We start from the raw sequence: 21,980 nt of genomic DNA, 5'->3' as shown, positions 1-21,980 counted from the left end.
TATTTCTTATCCAAAGAGGTACAGTATGTAGGCATGTTCATATGTGGCAAAATTTGAACATGGGACCAAAAGACACCTGGCATTGGGGGCTCGTATCTGACATGGATGATCAGGGACTCAAGCCATTACCCCTGGGATTTTGGTTACTACAGGCAGAATTTGGGGAGAGTAAGACAATGGAACTGAGCCAATGAAGCAATTTTACTATTTTTTACACTTATAGCCAGAGGGCTCGCATGGGCTGCCATGTCCCTGGGACTGGAAAAGATTAGAGGAAGTATCAGTATATAAGGATGAAATCAGTCAAATGCAGAAGTAACCCAATCGGAACAGGACAAAGGATGAGTGAGGAAGGACTGCAACTCCAAGACCAGCCCCTGTCACCACCACGATGGCAGGAACCCTCTGCAATAAATGGATATGAAAACCTGGCTTCAGTGAGTTTGGCTCGTCTTTAGGTAAAGCATTTATTAATAGTAGGATGTTTTTTCTTACTGGGAGGTAGGTGACCTAACTGGAACATCTGGTTCTTTTAAGAAAACAAACGCCTACCCTGGAAATGGCTGCCTCAGGCTGGCCAGGTGACACAAGCCCAGTGTTTCTCCATCTGTGTGCCTTGGAACCCTAGGCTGTGAGATGCATTATGAAATCAGAGTTGTGTGGCCATGTCTGAGGAATGTTTTCTATGGCCTCTTCTGAAGATTCACAGAGCACACGTGTCCCCCTCTCCAGCTTCCTCATCTCAATCAGTATCACAATTTCCCTCGATGCTCAAGCCAGAAATCTAGGCTTTATCTGTGAGTCTTCCCTCCCTTGCTCCAGATAGTCACTCTATCTGTAGTCCCGTTGGCTCAGCCTCCAAAATATGACGAGTTGATCCATCTCTTTATGTGTGCCACCACCTTGACCCCAGCCACTACCATCCAGAGACCACAGAAACCACTTAACCAGGGTCCTTCCTCCTATTCTTACTCCCTATGGTGGGTGGCCTCCCCCACTTCTTCCCCCTGCAGCCTCACTCTCCAAAGAAAAGCAAAGGTGGCTTTTTCAAACACTGTGAATCAAGTCAAGTCTCTCTCCTGCTCAAGACTCTCCCATGGCTTCCTGCCACCTTTAGAATGAAGAACAAACTTCTTGCCCAGCTTAGCCAGCACTCTGTGACCCGTCCTCAGGGCCATAGCACTGCTCAACTGCAGGCGCCATCACTCACACGACCTCCACATGAACAGTGGCAGGCCTCTGCTTACGGGCCACCTTTAACTTCCCACCTCCCAGCACCCACTGCACTCCAGCCACGCCAGCCTCCTTTCTGCTCCTCCACATGCCTTTGTGTCAGCTGCTCCCTCTGCCTGATCTATTCCACACCCGAGCTCTGCGTGGCTCACTCCTTGCCAGTCATACTTCAACTTCGGTGTCATGTCCTCAGAAAGACCCTCCTATCCACCTAACCCAAGTTACCGACCCAGCCCCTCTGAATCCAATCATCTTATTGTAACACCACCATCTGATATTTTTCTTCCCCCATTTATTTGCCTGCTTCCTCCCATAGAATGTAGAGAGCAGGCACCCTGGCTATCTCACTCACCCTTGACCTCCCAAGTGCCTGGAACAGCTGGCACGCAGAAGTCATTCAAATACTAACTAAATAAATGTATGTTCCAGACTCAAGGATCTGAGAACTTCACTAACAGTTACAACAACTTAACCCAGATTATTTCCCAATTTCTTCCCCCATAGGACCCTTCCCCCAGCAAGTCATCACCCGAGTAATAAGCACACTGCAGAATCAGTCCTGCTCACTAGGTCATCCAGCTCGGCTGGGAATCTCTGATCTGAGAATGGCCCTTCAGGGCAGGGTGCAGAGGCTGGCTGCCTGGCTGGCTAGTCCTCCTTGGGAGTCCAGGCATCTCTGCTAGCTCACAAATCTCCATAACATGAATTGTATACAATTAGATCATTCATGAGGGGGTCTGATTTCCATCACATCCAGAACTGCTGGTTTTAACAGCACAATCGGGAACCAGCACTTCTCATGGGAACATGAAACCGTCTGTGAGGTACCTGCTGTGTGTGAACTGCTCTGTGCTCTGCCTAACCTCAATGGGCAGCTGAGGGTGTGAAGGTGTGCGGAAAGCCCTGTGCTTATGAATGCTGGTACTGGGGCCCGGAAGCAAAGGCCTGTGCTCTTTAGCACAAATTAAATGAGATCAAGTAATCAATTTGATTGGTGACATTGAGGTTTGATAAAGGTTTACAACTTAAAAACAACAATCATTAGAGGACTTTTCTCTAACTTTACTATGAGTTAAAAACGTTCTAATTCCTAATCTCTTTTTTTTGCTGCCATTCAAACAAATGTTTCACAAGGTGATTTGCAGAACTGTTTAGGAATGAACTTTTCCCCACTGTAACACCCTATAGTATATAGGGCCTATACGGACACTCCCCTGACTCTCAGCTTGTACTTCACTCTATGGTGAGTCCCTAAAATCTGGGCCCTAGTCCTGCAGAGCAAAGGGCCACAGCTGACATGACTAACACCACACTAGGGTCAACAAAACCCAGTACATTCCATGGGCACTGCTCCCAGCAGGGATGCTGACCCCCAGGAAAGGGCTGTTGCTAAGGACCACTTGCCATCTTTCTTCTTCGTTCCTGACATGTCTCTCCTGGCGAAGCAGAGCTATCTGCTGGAGAACTATGACCTCCAACAGGGAAAATTACTTATACATATAACACCGAACACCCAGCGTGTAGGCAAACACACAAGAAAAGTTTGAAGTCTATTTTAGGGGCTGTTGACTGCAGACAAGCGAGCATGTCATAGGCCAGAGTTAAGGCAGGAGCAGCTACTTAGCTTTGGCTGCTGGCGATTCTGACTTTAAAACAGAACATGTCACTGCCCGGCCCAGGAGGCCGCCTCCTTCTCAAGGTCATGCTAACTCCTCAGTAACTACCAGTCATTCTCAGCATGAAGAAGCTCGCATAAATACCACATGCAGCACAGGCTAGAATTTGGTCGTTGGGAAGGAGGAGCCCTGGAAAAACAGAATTATCAGTTGGCAAGGAGCCCCCACCTGGACTGCATTTCGGCTTGTGCTTTTGACTGCTGATGTGATGCTGGCTGGTGAGGCTGGCACGGGGCTTGGGGAGTGGCTGGCACCTGTTGCTGAGGAGTGCCAGCCTGGCACTGGAAGGGGGCCCCGGCCGCCTGGGACACAGCCGGCGGCAGTGGCGAGGAGAGGTGCTGCTTCTGGGGCTGCTGCTGCTGCTGCTTGTACCGGGAGAGGCTGAAGAAGAGGCCTAGGATGGCCTTGAGGTTTCCATTCCTGATTTCTGCGGGACGACAGAGAGAGTGGTTAGAGGAGGAGTCTGTTCTTGCTCTGGTCCAGTGGGCTGCCTCAGCCCTCACCTGAGTGGCATTCCTCTAGGTCTAGGATACGACAGATTTCCTGAACACTTGTGTCATTGGTATCACAGTCAATTAAAACCAGGCCTAAACCACAAAGAAATTAGCTTATTTTCCCGCTGAGATTAGAGTGGATACATGAGGCAAGTTGCAACTGGATGCCTGCAAGTGCCAGGCGGAAACTCTCAGTAAGGGCCGAGCCAAAAAGGTAAGCGTCCCCAGCAAGACCGTGCTTGTTCCAGGGGCTGGGCGATGATCGGGGACACAGAAGCCCTCTGGCACGGGGGAAACTCACTGGTCTTTGCAGGGCACTGCCAAGTCCGAGTTCTGCGCTTCCAGCCACCTGAGTGTGCCAAGTGGCTGCTGCCTCACTCTCAAGTCCTCACACTGTTCTACCTGGTCACCCTGCCCTCCAACACGTGGCTCTGGGTCTCTTCACCTACTGAATAAACAACTTCAATTTGGGATGGGTGGGGGAGTAGGCTACAGGACTTACTTCTATGAAGAACTCACGCAAAAACTCTCCTCTATTAAAAGAAATTAGAGCACAGTGGAGATAAGACAATTTTTAGAGCGCAGTGGAGTTTTTCAGATGTTAAAATGCATTTGACTCACGACATGAACACAGAGCTGCAGAGAAGGAATGAAATACTTATTCACAGGCAGAGGCTGTGGATGTGAGGGTGTTTCTCCCAGGGCAATCTCTTCTTGTGTGCAGGGCTTTTAACACCAGATGCAATAGCCAGAGTCTAAATGGACACGGAGGGAGAAGGAAGAACTTTGGGGGCTCCCTCTGCTTTGCTTCGACCCTAAGCTGAAGGAGTGGGGTTGGAGGAAGGGAAGCCTCACCGTGTAGGGAACACCCTCCCTCCCAGTTAGCGGCAGGCTGGGGAAGAGGCTGCTGATAAAGAAACAAGAGTTTCTTCCAAGGACCAGTTGAAGAGCAGAAGGTGTGAGGCCTCCCATCCCACTGAGCCAAACTGGCTAGGGCCAAAACTTATTTCTAACAACAAGAACTACTACAAATTAGCATGTCTTGGGTTAAGCTTTCTGGGAACCATCTCATTCAACCCCTACAACCTGGGAAGTGAGTATTATCATCCCTCTCTTACTTAAGGGACGCAGTTCAGGAAGGTTTTATGATCTCCCGAGGTAATAACTGCTGGAGCTGGGATTTGAATCTAGGTTTTTCTGGCTTGCAGTGTGGTCTTCTAATACTGTAGAACTTGGCTTGCTTGTATACTCATCATGTGTGGTGAATTGAAAGGCATGCCAGATAATGTTTTAGTCAGCTAGCTGGTGGTCATATAAGTATTCTTTATTCTTCTTCTGTAAGTATTCTTTTGTTATGGAATGTGTCAAACATTCCATAATACGGTTTTTAAACCCTACAAGCAAAACAAAGAAGGGAGGAACTTGCAAACCAGCATATCCAGGGCTCAGAGGTTGTTCGCTACAAAAGGTTGGTGCGTCCATGTCAGCATCCTCATAACCTACCAGCCCAGCCCATGGTGGGCCAGGGGCCAGCTTCATCACATTCTCCACCTCCTGTGGTCCTTAAGGCATTTACTCTTCCTAATGGTTTGTTGCATTATTCCCTAAAACATTTTTTTTTACTTGTCAAAGAGCACAATGGCCCATAAACACACTTTTTTGGGGGAGCCAGAAAGACCTGGGTTTAAATCCCCACAGTCCCTCATTTATAAACTGACTATTCACAAGATTCAACTCTGAGCCCCAGTTTCGTCTTTAAAATGGGCGGATGGGTGCTGCACCTCTCCCACCAGGTTGTTAGGAAAATTAAGTGAAGAATAAATAAGGAAATGGGGGACACAGCACCCAGGACACTGCCTGGCTCACCCTTCCCTCTTTGGCTCAGAAAACAGAGTCACTCTACCTGCGGCATCCTCAAAACTCAGCACAGGGCTTTTCCCTGAAGGAAGCCGTGGCTGCTGTCCACCCCCCTGTGCCCCTCACAGGGGTCAAGAAGGAAGCCAGCCATGAATAATCTCATGTTAGAGAAAACTCAATGGGGAGCTTCTTTCTGCTTTTTTTTTTTTTAACAGTCTTTTCATTGAGGTATAATTTTCATCCATAAAATTAAATAGACAATGATTTTTAGTCAATTTAGTAACATCCTAGTTTTAAACTATATCCATTACCCTGAAAAGAGTCCTCATGCTCACACACATCTAACTCTTACACTGTCCCCAGGCAACCTCTCATCTGCTTTCTGTTTTGACAGATTTGCCTTTTCTGGACATTTCATATAAATGGAATCATGAGCGATGTAGTCCTTTACAACTTTCACTTAGCACAATGTAGTTAAGGTTCATCCCTGTTAGAGCATGTATCACTGGTTTCTTTATATTGCTGACAACTATCCCATGATATGGATGTACCGCAGTGTTTATCCATTCTCCAGTTGACGGGCATTTGGACTGTTTAACTTTCTTTTCAGAACACGAAACTCAAAGAGTGGTGAAGGATCTGTTTGGTGTTGAAAGCCACCCAGCTTATGCTATGGGTGGTCATGAAGAGACAGTGTCCAAAATAGCTAGAACGGTGCTCCTTCCAGAGTTCTAAATGTCATCTGTCTGTGTTTCCTGGGGCCTGGTACACTGGCTCCACTGGCAGCCGAAAAACAAAATGTCATTCTGCCAGCCCACAGAAATGTTTCCCCCATGACATTCCCCAAGGCTTTGGAAAGAGTACTGCTTTGCATCCGATCAACTATCCTCACACTCGCTGTCTAGAGAAAGAAAATAATATAGACCTAGAGAGAGCTGACTTGTCCAAGGAAACACTGGCTAGCTTGTGTCTAAACCGACGCAGGAATTCTGCTCTCGTTTCTCCTCTGGTGGCCGCCCCATGTAAACTGAAGAACAAAGTACCCAGCTGTATTCCAGTTTCCATCAGAACCTGCATTGCCTTGACTCTCTGGGTTCCGACTGATCTCCTTGTTCCCATTAGCTGGGACTAATCTGCATAGATGCTATAGGGAATGTGGCACAAAGGGTAGAATAAATAGGAGAGCTATTTTCTTTCAACATTATTTAAGAGAAACCACAGGCCTGGTTTACAAAGGCACAAGCACTGGAATAATCTAACACAAAGAAACCTGCTTTGTAGGGAGGAAGGGACTCGGAGCCAAAGGGAGGGTTGCCTCTGACCGCAGAGTTGCAGGATCTCTATTCAATTGCCTTAAGCCACGGTGGGTGGTGTAAGGCTCGCCCAACTGATTGGGGACCATGGGTTGTGTGGCATTATTCCTCCAGCTGGGCCCTCTCCGCAACCTACATTCACTGTGTAACTTTCCACCTGACTCTTGCAGCCCTGCTGTGTACTGCCTGCCATGCTGTCAATGACTCTACCCACAGGGGAGTGGCTCAAGGGGGTGGGAGCAGAGCCCACAGGGCCCCTTCTGGTGAGGGGCAGAAGCAGTCCCACATGCACTGCCCAACTCAGGTGATGTGGGTAGGAGGAAACAGAAACGATCCACTTGTTGCTTTTATGTGAAAGGTCCAGAAAGACCTCCTGCTTTCTGGCTCAGGATGAAAGAAGCTCAGCATCTACGCCTGTGGACGTCAGAGCAGAAAACCCAGGTCTGAGCTCATCAAGTCAGCAACTGATTTCACTTTGAAAGCATACACTCCTTCTCAGAGGCATCTGGAAGGGTCTTCTGCCTCTGTTTCTCCAGTCTGCAAGATTTGTCCCCATTATATTACCTATGCTCCATCTCATGTCTAGATTTCTCTGCACCTTCCTTTGGTCTGCTGAATGCCTATGCATTCTATAAAACCCAGGGGAAACATCACTGCCTCTGTGAAGCCCCCTTGACTGCCCCAGGCAGAGCTGATCACTGCCTTTCTTTGGGCGCCATTGGACTCTGTACATACCATTAGCACAGCTCTCTTATTAATTGGAATGAAGCCTAGTTTTGTATGACTGGCTGGGCTCTCTGTGCACTCCAGTGCCTAGTGCTGTGCCTGGCATATAGCATGTGCCCAGCAAACATTTGGTGAGCGAGATAGGATAAGCCATAGCTCCGGACTTCTGCTTCTCCAGTACAGGAAGATGGGCTCAGGGCCAGGTGTTCTCAAACTCCCAGGGATAAAGGCCTTACTTCCTCACAGGGACAGGTTTACAGATGGCCCTGACAGATGGTGTGTGGGTTGGAGAGGGCTTGAAGGGATCTTGCAAAGCACCCAGGGCAGGGTGAGGCCCAAGCTCACAGGACTCTGGCAAGTCTCCAAGATGGGTCAAACCTTTGGGAGCACCAAGGGGGCAAGGAGGCCTCGTCCAGGGGCTGTGCCTCACACCAGCAGCATCTCCACCTGGCTCACTGGGGCCTGTAGCCTCTGCCTGCAGGCATCTGCTGTCTGTGCCCTGGAACAAAGGCTCTCTGTGGCTCCCCAAGAGGCAGGTCAGGGCAGGACCTGAGCTGCTGAAACGCTTCGAGGACAGGTGCATACATCCTCCCAGGTCCAAAACCAGCTTTAGTCACTGGGAAGGGGTGGAGAGGCACCTACGGGGCTTTCCAACTGCTGATGCTATTTTTCATCAGGAGGAGCCTTAAGGCACTCAATCATCTTCAAAAGGAAAATAAAAAGCATTAAAACGACATTATTTCTTTAAACCCTATAATGCTTTCTAGTAGTCAAGCAGGTGGTGAGAAGTGTGGGCAACAGTGAGCAGGAGGAAAACAGGAGGCCTTCAAATCAGCAGACTGAGAGGCTTGCCCACAGCTGACCTTGGGGCCTCCCTTTCCCCACTGGAACTTAACCTCTTTGGGTCTCGCTTCCTCATCTGTATGAATGGGATAATGTGAATACTGACCCCATAAGGTTGCTGGGGACACTAAATAAGATAAAATGTTGTGGCACTTAATCTCAGTGACTGACACAGGGTGAGTTCTCAATTAAATCGTAGGTTTCTATTCCTACGATTTAACAGTGTGTCAAATGAGATTCCTGTAACCCTAAAATTGTGAATAAAAGGCTCTAAGTACCCTTGCTTTTAAGTTCAAGGACTTGACAAAGGTTGGGCCCAGTCATTATCCCTTAAGACGGTATAAGTTCAGAATCAGTGTTACCACCAGATACCATCGTCATGAACCTTTGCCTCCCTCCCCCACCCCCCGCCAAATCAATATAAGTAGATCTAGATTGGAGAATGTCATTGAGGGTACTGAAGGGTGGCAATGGGAGATGGTCACAGAGACAGGATATTTCCTCCTTCACCTAGGAGCAAGAAGGTGGGGTCCCTGTACTCCGTGCAAAGGCAAGGAGGCTCTAAAAGAATCACTCCAAGTGGGAGTTCTGGCTTTCCAGTGCCCAGGTGGACACCTGCTTAGTAGAGACTTGGCAGATCTGACCCCTTGGCCACCTGAGTGAGGGGAAGCTGAAGAGAGAGATCATATGGTGGGGGGGTTTCCAAATGACAGGAGGCCTGTGCTACCCACTGCAAGTGGGAGACTGAGCCCACACATTCCTGCTGGTTCTATGGTGGAGAATGGAAGGATCATGAGTCCAAGATCTAGAGCCTTACCAGGACCAGTGTAGTGTGGAGACAAAGGCGGCCTGAATCAGGGGGGTGGGACCTGAATGCTACCAGCTGGAAATGAGCTGCAAGAGCTGGTCAAATCTCACAAACATCACAGGGCCCTGGGAGCAGCATGGGAGGGAGTGTCTGGTCAGCAGGGCATGCAGAGACTCTCAGCGGGGACAGTAGCAATCACCCAGGAGGGGATTGCACCTTCACCACCAGCCCAATTCTGCCTCTCTGTGCTCTCCCAGGCCTGGGAACCAGGGAAGGAAAAGGAAGTCACATTATCTTTGCCCCACCCCCTTCAACCTCCAAAGCCACCTGCAATGGTGGGGGAAAAGAGCTTTGAGGTTGAAGTTTAAAAATGAACAGGACTGAGTCATAGGTATTGACACAGAACTGTTCTAATAATGAGCATGACTGAAGGGTTATAAATTCAGCCAAAATATCATTACATGAGTCTCGACTTGGAAGGAAAGGTGGGGAACAACACAGAACAGTTGGGGGCGGTTACTGAAATACCATAAACCCAATAACGGATACCTCAACACACTGGTTACAAGTATGCCTCTCTATGCCCAGACTCACAGGGCTACTTCCAACATCGGCGAGGGGCGGAGGGCAGAGTGCCTCTGCATGACATGCCTCCATGGTCCAGCAAACAGGGTTCTCAACCTTTTCTGCTTTCTTGCACCTGTGCATGGCATAGATTTTATCCATCTGCTGTCCCAACAGACACCCTGAACATGAGCTCTGAAATCACACAGACCTGGGTTCTGATTCTGACACTCACTAGCTACAGGGCTTAGGGATGCCACTCATAATCTCTTTAAGCCAAAGTATCCTCATCTGTACACTCAGCCTATTGTAAATTCCAACGTCCGTTGTGAGAGCTGGAGCCAATGCACATAAGAGCCTTAAAGGCGCAGTTGGTATTATTCATTGAACAAATACTTATTGAGTAGATTCTCTATGATTTAAGATATAGAGAGGATGAGGCAGGTGGCAGGCAGGTAGGGGTGTGTGTGTGTGTGTGTGTGTGTGTGTGTGTAGATGAATGAGGCAGAAGGCAGGGTAATGGGTAGATAGATGGCAGAATGGCCAGGGTTCACATCCAAAAGAGCCCTTTCTGCTGAGCAAGACTCGGTAAAGCCCCTGCTGATGCTCTGCTGGAGGGGCTCAGGCCTGTGGTCCAAACAATCCCAGAAACTGGGAGGAGCATGTGCCTGCCACCTACTGGCCAGCACAAGGACTCTCCACCAGGAGGGAATAGGTTCCTCAGAATGGGAATTTGCATCTCCCTACCTATCCATGGAAACACCACCAATCAATCACCCCATGCCCCAGCCATGTGCACACCACATGTTATTCCACCTGGATCTCAACCCGGGGGAGGAGGGCTCACATCTCAGGGGCAGGGGAACCCACTGACCACCTTCCTCTCTCAGAGTTGGGAATAGGGCTCACACCCTACAGCTGCTTCAGAGGCCTCTGGTGGCAGTGTGACCATGCCTGACCGGGGACAGGCGAGGCACACTTGAGTTCTCACGGGGGTATTCCAACAGCCCAACTCAGAGACACGAAACACTCACGAGGCATCAGTGGTGGCCACCCCCTACCGAACACTGGAGGAGACTGCAGCTCAGAAACACAGCCAGGAAAAGCAAGCTTTCACTGCAGAGCAGAACAGAGGCAAGAAACAGTTCCCAAACGGAATCCATGAACTTGCAAACTTACCTGCTCCATTGGACTGCTTCCTTCCTCACTGCTCCCCCCTCCCCACCCTGACCACTGGAGCGGATGCCAACCTTGCGAGGGAAAAGTGGTGTCACCCGAAGCCCAATCTGCTTTACCTGTTCTGGGAAAAGTGGAGGCAGGTGCAGCCTAATGAGTTTGGGAGGATGCCGGGGCCTGTGGCAGCTTTGGAGCTGGCAGCTGCTTGTGTTGACAAATAGGAGAGCGAGCGAGCGAACGTTTCCAGAGCAAGATGTTGCCCGAGGAGGCTGAGAATTCAGACCAGCCACCTCCAGGCCAATAGCAGACCACCAGCAAACACGAATGTGCTAATTAGCCGCCAAATTTGAGTTAATTAAAAACTAATCAGGATGTCAAAACGTAGCGTCTCATTAATACATCAAACGCTTTTATTTATTTTTTTAACCTGGGAAAAGTACTGCTTCTTCTCATACAAGTAAGAGATAAGGATTAGGCCTTTCTCCCTGGGAACTGTGCAGTTTAAATATGTTCTGTGGTTGTGTTCTCTCTCCCACAGATAAGGCCCGGCTTGATAATTAACTGACCTGCTCGTCAGGTGACTAAAATCAAGCACTGGTTTGAGCCCTTCCCCGAGAAGCAGCTGTCTTCACTACTCCCCGCCGTGCCTTGCAGACATGGCCAGCGTGGTCGAATTTGCATTCTTGGAGGGATTCTTTAGGTTTTCAAAAAGCTGGCACCCTCAAGCCTAGACATGCCCTGAGATGCCTCCAAACCAGAAGGAAAACAAAACCAGAAGAGCCCACCAGCGTCTCTTGTCTTCAGTGCATTCATGTTGTCAATAAGAAACAGGTGGGTATTTCTAATGGGGAAAAGGCAGCCTCGTGACCAGCGCTGACTCACCTTCTGCAGACAGCCCCTGAATGTTTATTCCCTTAGCTGCCAGGAAATTCAAGCAGGCATCTATGTTTTCAATCTAGGAGGAAAAAAAACACAATAGACACTCAATCAACGCTCAGCCTTCTCCAGAGCCATCTCTAAGTAGAAATGAAGTGCTATGTCGGAGCGAGGGTTCAACGGGCATCGCTGAAGTTCTCGACAAGGAAAAACAGGAGGACATGAATGGATGCAGGTCAGGACTCTCCTTTGTCTGTACTTGCACAGGAAAAGGTTACCTAATATCCCAACCACCCAGAGCCAAAAGTCGAGGTCTTGGATTGCTCACGGCTGCCAAAAATAACCAGGGTGGAATTGGAGCTCTTCTGCTGATCACTGTCACCAGTGCAATCCTGAAAACTTGAGCAGCTGCCCGAAAAATGGAGGTGGGGACGAGGTTAGCAGACCCACCCGTCTGCCAGCAGCTGGGAGAAATTTCTAGCCACCAAGGCGGCCAGCAGTCCGATGCGCAGTGAATGGGAGTTTCAGCAGGAATCTGGGTCGTGTTTACTCACAAAATTCTCAGGATGGCAGGCATTGCAGATGACCAGGGAGGGCAGCGAGCTTGCTGAACCCCTCTGACCTTTGTGTTTTCTGTGGCATGAAGGGGCACACCCCACAGCCACCTTTGCCAGGGCTGATGCCATGGCCAAGGGCAAGCCAATGTCCAGCCCTCACAAAAGACCCATTAGGTCATCTCCAAAGGTCTGATTTGACTTCAGTTGTCAGGGCTAATTAGTTTTTGGTCTACAGGAAAATGTTCGGGCTTGATTAATGTCAATGGTGACCATAAATAAAGGAAATTGCTTTTGACTTAGCACAGGGATCTTTGAATTTCACACAATTTATATTTCACAATGGAGATCCCCCTCACCTCCACAACTACCCACAGCCTACCTGACCTCCCAAGAACCCTACACATTCTTATGAACTCAAACAAGTATTTAACCCATGGAATTAATTTTTCATTAATAAATGGCTGTCTCTCACAGTGTACATGTAACCATCTGCCTTCCCTCTCCCCAAGCAATATCCTGATGCCTCCTTCATAGCCACTGAGGGTGAAGCGTCTGCATGTTAAGGGCTCTAATTGGAGTAGAGTCTATTCCAGGCTTCCAGCAGTCTTCCTGAAGGTCATGTCCACCTTCCCCCTGATATCAGCATCCTCCTTCTCTACCCTCCGTCTTCACATCTTCCAATGCTTTAAATTAACCCTTGAGACACCTGAATAAAACTGCACTCATTTCAGAAGAATCCATCAACCCTGAGTCTGAGGCGTGACACCAAATTAAAAGAGACCCACCAACATATTCAAGAGAAGCACTGCTCTACTACCACATGTAATTCTATAGAAATTTCCTTCCAAGAAGTATAAGAGCATTTACTTGTCCCATTCACAGAGTATTTAATGCATACACTATCATTTAAAGTAAGTAGTAATTTCTTCTTGCAAGGCTAGCCGTAGTATGCTTCAATTCAGCCATCTACTGGGCTTTCTTTTAATGTTAAAAATATTAAAGGAATGAATAATTATAAATAGGTTACCTAGAATATTTTTTCTTCCTATTGATTTTTTAAAGCCCTGTTATTCTTTTAATGCATTCCATAATTTAGATGGGTAGTTCTCCACTGGGCGGGGGAGAAATGGAGAGAAGGAGCAAGGATTTGGTTCCTTAGGGCACATGTGACAATGTCTAAGACTTTTGTCCCTCAGGGGACACGTGACAATGTCTAAGACTTTTGTCCCTCAGGGGACACGTGACACTGTCTGGCAACATTTTGGGTTGTCACAATGGGGGTAGGGGGCCTCCTAGTATCTAGTCCTGAATACACTACACTGCACAGGACAGCCCCACAACAAAGGACTATCTAATCCAAATGTCAGTAGAGCCACGATTGATAAACCTGAGTGACATGATCCTTTCAGTCACTCATCCAGTCAACATATTGTTGGGATTCTGCTCTGTGCCAGGCACTGTGCTTGACTCTCCTGACAGTGGCGGTCAGAGTCCTCCTCCCTGTTCAGCAGCCCACATTTATATAATGCTTCTCTTTAGGGTCCACAGAGACATTCCACACACTTCTACATCCATCCATTCCAGGGAGAATCAGAGCATAGCCACGAGGGAAGCATTAGGAGCTTCTCTCATTAGGTGAAGAGAGGAGGCTAAGGGCACCGAGGGTGCTTTCTCCTAAGAGGTGAAGCAGGGAGCAATATGCGATGGCCAGATTGCACCCCCTGAAAATGTTAAAACCAAAAATAAGAACTTGGGTCATCATTTAAAAGACGATTCATAAGCCCATCTAATGCCCTGAAAATTTCCCCCCTCCATTATGAATTCTCTGCTCACAGAGGAGCTCAAAAAACATTCCTGAGTCTCAAATCCACTCTTTAATAACATTTCATTGAGGTTAGCAATCACTCCTGACAAGGCGGCCGAGACCCACACGCTTTTCATCTGCACCCCGGGAAGACAGAGGAGCCGGGCAGCAGAGCAGGGTCAGCCCTGGATTCCAACCTCCCAGCTGCACTTGGAATGAGATCAGAAGGGGAGAAAGCTTCTTTGATCTAGGCTCTCTTGTGATTAATTTCACCTTAAGGTTTTCTTCCAAATACTGTCCAGGTAAACAACCCATCTTCATATGCCATGAGACTGCAAACTGCCACCAAACCCCAAGAGGGGACCGGCCTGGTGGCAGGAGCCCGGCTCTCCTACAGCACGAGGGCGTCCACGGACTTGTCTTTAATGAGGCTCATGTGTGATCCAGACACGCAGTGCGAGATGAGAACCCCGTTCAAGTTGGGAGGCAGAGCAAAGGAAAAGGCTCTTAACCAGCAAGTATGTAAATACAGCCAAGGCTGTTCATTAACACATAGCGGCCAATATAAACTACTTTCCAAAATTAGCTGAAGAAATGTGTGCTAAGTTCGACATTCCAGTGATGCTGAGGGGGCAGGCTGAGGAGGCTGTTGTACTTGTTGCCATAGCTCTGGGATGGAGATCCTGGGGTTTACAGCATTAGTTGGGGCGGAGGCTGGAAGCCTGAAGGTGGGACCACGATGTGGCTCAGAGACCCTGGGAGCAGAAAGATGCTGGATGAATGAGGAGGTTTAGACCAAGATGCACTTCCAAGAGCTTCCCTTTGTTTGGTGCCATATGTGGCCTCCACCCCGTGTGGCCCATGAACACCCAAGAGAAAAAGGCTGCAATGAAGCTTTTCTCCCTGTCTCAGCCAGAATCTCCATCCTGAAGTTGAAGAGTTTCTCAGCAGCCTCTGAACTTTAGACTTGGCAGGGCAACTTCCATGAACTATGTATGTTGCAGCCTTTGTCTCCCACATCCAGACATAGATCTCCACCCAAGATAGCCAAAGAGCAAGGAAAACCAAAACAAATGCCAAATAACTGGAAAGAGAAGGAGGAATGAGAGGCAAATGGAAAACCTAACATTTCAATCATGATTAAGACTGGACTGGGTCTCACGATAGCATAAAATATGCAAGCCTCGGAAGCGCGGCTGTATAGCTCCTTGGTAACTTAGAGACTGATCAAATACCATCTGTTGTGGCAGTTGTCATGGCAGCATTTTTCTCCGAATACCAGCGTAGCTGAGTGCAAAGCACATGAAAATGATGGATGCAAATGAAGACCATGGGCACCACCACAGCCCAGGGGAAGATAGGGCTCTGGGCACACTGAGTAAATGGGGTGCTAGTTTTTATGCGTTAAGAGTGTCTCATGTCACCAGGGCTTCCCTCGGAGATCTCCATCCTGGGAGGGTGAAACTGGGAGGGCAGGCAAACAGCTGCTGACTGAAGTCAGGCATGGTCACAGCCATTTTTAAAAATCATGAAATGCCTAAAGCTTAGGCAATGGGAGATCCGGACCCGACAAGGATGAGTGAGAAACTTGTAAGTTCTGGGGCTGAAAGCACAGTGTAGCTTCTTCACGAGCCTCCTAGATCAACAGAAACTTCCTTTCAGATGTATGTGACCCTCACACCTGATTTTGCTACTTGCCAACAACAACAAAAAATATCATCACTCATCCATTTGTTTATCCATTTCTTCGCCCATATATACTGAGCACCTACTGGGAGTCAGACAATGTGCTGGTACTGGGTATATAGTGGTGAATAAAATAGACATAATCCCCACTTTGTACACCTTATGGCCTAATGTAGGGGAACTGGCATTTAATAAAAAGCGCACAGGTAACATCTGTCATATATTGGAAGACTTGCCTGGGGGTTGGAGGGCAGGAAGAACTTCTTAAGGAAGAGATAGCAAGTGAGTCCACAGAAACAGGGCTTTCTGTCTATTCTGTTCAATGATAGAGCCCCAGGCACCTCAAATGGCATGGCGCAGGTTGTAGGTGCTCAAGAATATTTGTTGACAGAGGGGAATTTGAGCTGAGACATAGGAGTTCACTGGGTATCCAGAAAAGGTCGTACCCACCATAGGAAACCTAATGTTTGAAAGCTTCCAGGCAGCAGGCAATGTACCACTTTGGGGAACCAAAAGAAAGTCGAAATGGCTGAAGGCCAGTGGGCAAGGAAGAGCAATAGGGGACACTGAGCGCGAGCAGAGGGCCAGCCACGTGGGGCTGCACCCAGGAACTGACTTGGTGAAGGAGAGAAGGCAGGGGTCCTTCCAGTTCTTAGGGAAGCCTTGTCACTGCCCCATCACCATGGCAACAGCAGGGAGGCCAAGGATGGCTCAAGTAGTGTCCAGAGACATCCAGGCTGGGAACAGAGACAAGGAGGAACGGAAAGGGAATGTCAGCATCTGTGGTCACATGTACTAACCAGGAAGGTCTGTTTCATATCTAACCCTTCTGACACTCCTTCTTCTGCACTTTCCAAAAGTAAATATAGAAAATAAATCCAATCATGAAACCAAACCAAAAAGCAAAATGCACTTTGGGGAAATACCTTCCTAAATGCCTGTCTTACCTGTTCTAACTCTTTCCTCTGCATTCCTAGGGGCCACCACCTGATGCATAATTTGCTCAGCTTCATTTTTTGTGTGTGTCCACCTATGTCAGGGTTGGGGCCCAGCATCATCACAGGATCACATGGCTCATGGACCACAGTGTGGTCCTGGAGCTGCAGGACCCCATAGGATAGAGCTTGTGGAGTATGGACACTATAGTTGTGATCTCAGAAGGGGACCCCAGAATAAAGGCAATGTATAGTGGTGTTTCAAATTCTCTAGGTGGGGGGAATATTCAATAGCATCTCCTCTTGTAAGCCCCACAGGCTGCCACTTACTTGGCTGATGCTTAAAGCCAACATTGTCCAGCAGTACGAAGAGGGTTCCATACCTTCTCTCCCAGCTTGGGCCATTGAAGCATCAAAGCTTCCAGCAAATCAGCTCTAGCTCTCTTGGTGGCTTTGAAGCAGAAAGGTTAAGAACGTGGGACTCGGGCTGGATGGGGCTTGAGTCCCATTGTCGGGTCCTGCTTAAATTTGGCAATATTATCCACCTTACCTTTTATAATACTTATAACTTTAGCTTTCCAACAATGTTGTCAAGAATTCCTTAAAAAAAAAAACACTGTAGGAATCTCTCTGCTATTACAGCAAATGGGTAAGTCCATATGGATACAAAAAAAATCTCTCTAGCAGAGAAAAAAAATGGATAACAAGAATCTCGAATTCTTCCAGTGACTATCTTTCCAACTGCCTAGGACAGTTCATGTTCTTATTGTTTAATGCCTTCTCAACTTTTCCCTTGAAGCAAAGAGAGAAGCCTGGGAAGGGAGTTATAACTAAAGGTGCAAACGTCAGTCCTTGTTCTGGAGGCTCCCATAATACACCCTCACAGATGAGCTCTGCAGAGTATCCCCTTTTAGAGATGGCAGTCATTAAGAGGAGGAAACTCCACCGAGGATCGTCATTGTCAGAGAGGCTGAATGGATGCCTTTGTGTGCGAACGTAACACAAGCTTTTGGGTTAGGCAAACCTGGATTCAAATCATGATCCTGCCATTTACTAAATTATGATCTTCTGCAGGTGGGCTAATCTGTAAAATGGGCATTATAACAACCAATACATAGAGTAGTGGTTGCCACTAAATGTGAGGATATAAGTGTGATGCTAAGAAAGATCTAATCACCAGCAGTTTTTGTACTGTGTTGTCATTTTTGATGAGAATGTCTCTGAGGAATAGTTCTAAGGCCACAACATGCCCAAAGCCGTGTCTGGGGCTGAACCCTGGGAAAACAGAGAATCAGACCAGCTCCTCTGGGCTGCCTTCCTTTCCTGCTCCTGGCTTTCCTCTCAAGCCCTGCTGTCCGGGATGCTGGGGCTCTCCATCACCTGATGTCATGCCTGCCCCTCACCAACCCCTCTCTTGAAAAGATACTGATTCATTCACACCAAGGCAGCTCTAGGAGGAGGGGAAACAGTATTGAGAAAATAGTGTGGTCCTTCTCTCATGGAGCAGCCAGCCTCCCGGGCAGGGAGCACTGTAAACAAGTATTGCTCCACCAAACATAGCTCACAAACGTGATAAGCGCCAACTTACACGTATCGAGTTGTAGGTGTAAGCCTGACAAGCCTGACACTGACTCACTATGCTCTTTTTAGAAGGTCCAGGCTCCTTTTGAGTCATTGCCATGTGTGCATGCTGAAACCCATAAGCCACCACAAAGAGACAGCAGGATATAAATGCAAAATAAAATGAAACAGCAGATCCTGGATATTCCCCAGAGTGCAGTGAATCCTCAGTTTTGGAAATACCACTAGAACGTATCATTTCACCCACAAAACAAATACACAGAAAGGAACAGGGTAATGGGGTAATTTGTAGACGAAGGCCAAGAGCTAGACGTGCTCACCAGCTTGGTGACTAGTTCCCACACACAAGCTGTGCAATTCAGTTTTGTGGCTCAGCCAGTTTGCTGTCTGTAGCTCGTGGGTCTTCTGGGTTGCTCAAGGATTTCTACTCCGCAATTCCAAGGAGAGCAAATACGGAAGTGCAAGGCACGTCCTGGAAGCATTGATTACCAGGAAAGCAAAGCCAAGCAGGTAAGTTTGAATGTTCAATACTCAATTCAGAATTCTGCAAGACTTTGCCCTCCCCATGTGGTGACAGCTGGAATGAAGGCAACGGCTCCATCATCCTCTTCCTGTGTTTGTCACCCCGAAGTGTTCATTTCCACAGAAGATGTAACTCAATATTGCCCTTCCCTTCTCTTTCCAATTCCTGATGTTCTAGCAATGAGTAGGTGATTATTAAATGCCAGGCACAATCTAGGACTTTTCACACACATTATCTCCATCTGTTTTTGTGTTGTTGTTTTTGTTTTTTTATCTCAAAAGCTGTTTGTAGGTATGGCTAAAGAGCTGAACCCCAATTCTAGACCACTGTTGACCATCTCTATTATAAAAACCCCAGGGCTGTCACACTGTCATGACCAAAGACCAGTCACCAGGAGGCTGTGTGCACAGCGAGGCACTCGCGGGTGGGCAGGGGAGTCTGTCCCGCGGCGACAGAGGGAGGGGATGGGGCCACAAGATTTCGCGCACTGGGCATCTAGTTAATGTATAATTTGGGAGATTTTGCAAGTAGTAAACAAGATACTTTACACCAAGAAACTAGATTTGGCAAATAGTTCCATATTCTAAAATCTCTGACCAAGGCAAAGAGCTACATTCTAACCAATCCAGAATTATACAAGATTAAAGATAATTAAGAATGTGATTAATATTATAATCATTCTCAGCTCTGTTTACTGCCATAGCTGGAATGTCAGAGGCATGGCAAAATCCACCGGAAGAGAAGAAGCTAGACAAGGAAGGTCTCTATTACAGGATATCCTGAGCTTCCCAAGCTATAAGATTATCTGATGCACCTGCAAGGAAACAGTGACAATTTCTCACTTGTCACATAATGCTAAGCGCCGTTACTATTTCCGTCTTTGTCAAATATTCAGTTGAACCAAATAAAATGGCAATTGTTATGAGTAAAGCATGGCTAAATGTTGGCTATTTCATATGGTTCTACCTATATATTGATGTGTTAGGAAGACACCTTCCTCCTAAAGACTACTATTAAACTGTTGGGTGATTATAAAAATGGAGTCATTTGTAGACAAAGCATCAGTAAATTCTGAAACTCAGAAGAAAATCTCTGCAAGGCTCTCTCAAAGGAGTCTCACAAGCCTGATGATGACATATAGAAGAAAAGATCAAGTTAGAAGAAACACCCCATTGCCCTGGCCAGGTGGCTCCATTGGTTGGAGCATTGCCCTGTACACTAAAAGGTTGTGGGTTCGATCCCTGGTCAGGGTGCATGCAGGAGACAACCCCAGTAAGGGCATATGCAGGAGGCAACCAGTTGACGTTTCTCTCTCACAATACGATACGTTTCTCTCTTTCTCTCTTAAAAAAAAAAAATCAATAAAAGCATATCCTCGAGTGAGGATTAAAAAAAAGTTTTTTTTTAAAGAAACCCCCATCAGCAGGCTAATCCCTACAAGCCTTTTGCTTTAGCTTCAGTCATGATTTCGTCTGCACAATCCCCTCATAGAAGCAGATGGGGACTGGGGAGGGTTTAATTCCAAGTTGACGCATCTCAAAACCTCTATGAAAGGTAGCAGGTTATCCTTACAATATTGAAGGAAACCCAGGTTGCATGCCTTCCTCCACAGGCCTTCCTGTTCCTTTAGGGGAAAGTGGGAGAATGATGAGATTTGGTTCTGGTTTGGCTACCCCATCCAACCCTACATGACTGCTACCATGCTCATGTCAATGTGGAAATCCCTGTCACCCATCAAATCTACTCCATAGGAAAAAACAACTCATGTCAAAGTGCTATCGTTTGCATTGTGAGGGGAGGAGAAGAGATTCCTGGCTACCTTTGGGCAAGGTACTTTATTCCCCTGAGCCTCAGTTTTCCTTTCAGTAAAATGGGCATACTGATTCCCTTCTTGAAAGCCTATAGAGGCCTCGAAAGAAACTAGTATTTGCACTCTTAAAAAACCACAAAGCACTGGGCTAGATTCTTTTCCACACATTATTATTGCAGTTCATTTTCACCATTAGAGAAGGTAGATATCATCTACCTTCCCCATTACTTTCCAGATGGGGAAATGGAGGCACAGAGTGCCTTCCTGAAATCAAAGTTGTAAAGTGGCAGAATTGGACTTTGAACACTTAATGGAAAACGTTTTAAAGTTATAAACATGGAGATTAAACAACCAAAGAGCAAGAGCTTCACTAATGCTGGAGAAAAATAACCACTGTTTGGTCACTGTCCTTGTCCTCGTCCTTCAGCAGTGTGACAAGGCAAGTAACCAATCCATCCAAACCAAATCCAGTCTTTACATCAAAGGGAAAAAGGACACTTCACAGAGGAAGAAGTCACTTCTAGCACATCCTTTTGGACATGTTTTGTGGAAGAGATTTATGTTCTTTACAGTGTTTTAAATCTTCAGTGCAGGAGGAGATATTTAAGGCAATATAAACACAGGTATTATTTCAATGTCAAAATGTTCCCAGAACAGGTATCTTTCAAACCACCATGACAGTGCTTATGATTTCGGAGGAAATTCATGATACTTATAAAAACAGAATAGCTTGGGGCTGAAAAACCTCAAATGTGTGCAGGGGGAAGGGAGGTAACAAATGACTGAAATGGTCTGGGTATAAGGCAATAAGGAATGGTGGGGAGCATGACAAGCACACCCCATACCTACCTAAAGGGGCACCTGATACCCATTTTTCACCAACTTTTGCCTGGGGAGTGACAATCCAGAGTTGCCAGGTTATCAGATCTTTTCTTTAAAAATCTGGAAGAACAATTTTTATGAGGTATATGGATCTTCATCTAACTATTGGCATCTGTTTAGTTTTTGTTTTTGTTTTAAAAGGTCTTCTGGGTCCTAGCTGGTTTGGCTCAGTGGATAGAGCGTCGGCCTGTGGACTGAAGGGTCCCAGGTTTGATTCCAGTTAAGGGCACATGCTCGGCTTGTGGGCTGATCCCCAGTAGGGGGTGTGTGCAAGAGGCAGCCGATCAATGATTCTCTCTCATCATTGATGTTTCTCTCTATCTCTCTCCCTCTCCTGTCCTCTCTGAAATAAATAAAAATATTTAAATAAATAAAATAAAATAAATAAAATAAAATAAAATAAAATAAAATGTCTTCTGGGACCTGAACTAAGCTTGTTGGCCACCACTCTCTACCTTTTGCTTAAGTGGGAACCTTGGCTCATACATTCACCTACTCATCAGCTCCCAACATGCAGATGCCATAGGCTAACCATACCTGAAGAAAGTGCAAACAGGAATTCATTGCTAATTGTTTCATGAAAAATAAATTAAAAAACACATACACACATACAGAAGACACCCCTTTGATGCTAGG

The 21,980-nt window shown here is 47.1% G+C and overlaps 1 protein-coding gene across 2 annotated transcripts in view; it reads right to left on the bottom strand.

The window, feature by feature from the left end:
• NAV2 (neuron navigator 2) overlaps positions 1-21,980 on the bottom strand; it is a 367,959-nt gene that overhangs the window by 203,581 nt on the left and 142,398 nt on the right. For both annotated transcript variants that reach the window (XM_008148978.3, XM_008148980.2), the window contains exons 4-5: positions 11,573-11,645; positions 3,078-3,336 (exon numbers count right to left, since the gene is read on the bottom strand). In XM_008148978.3, coding sequence (XP_008147200.2) covers positions 3,078-3,336; positions 11,573-11,645 — 332 coding nt within the window. The remainder of the gene's footprint in view (positions 1-3,077; positions 3,337-11,572; positions 11,646-21,980) is intronic.

Source organism: Eptesicus fuscus, chromosome 13 (assembly GCF_027574615.1).
Source record: "Eptesicus fuscus isolate TK198812 chromosome 13, DD_ASM_mEF_20220401, whole genome shotgun sequence".
Taxonomy (NCBI): Eukaryota; Metazoa; Chordata; class Mammalia; order Chiroptera; family Vespertilionidae; genus Eptesicus; species Eptesicus fuscus.
The sequence above is the reverse complement of the archived record's forward strand: the minus strand, read 5'-3'. Positions and strand labels throughout refer to the sequence as shown.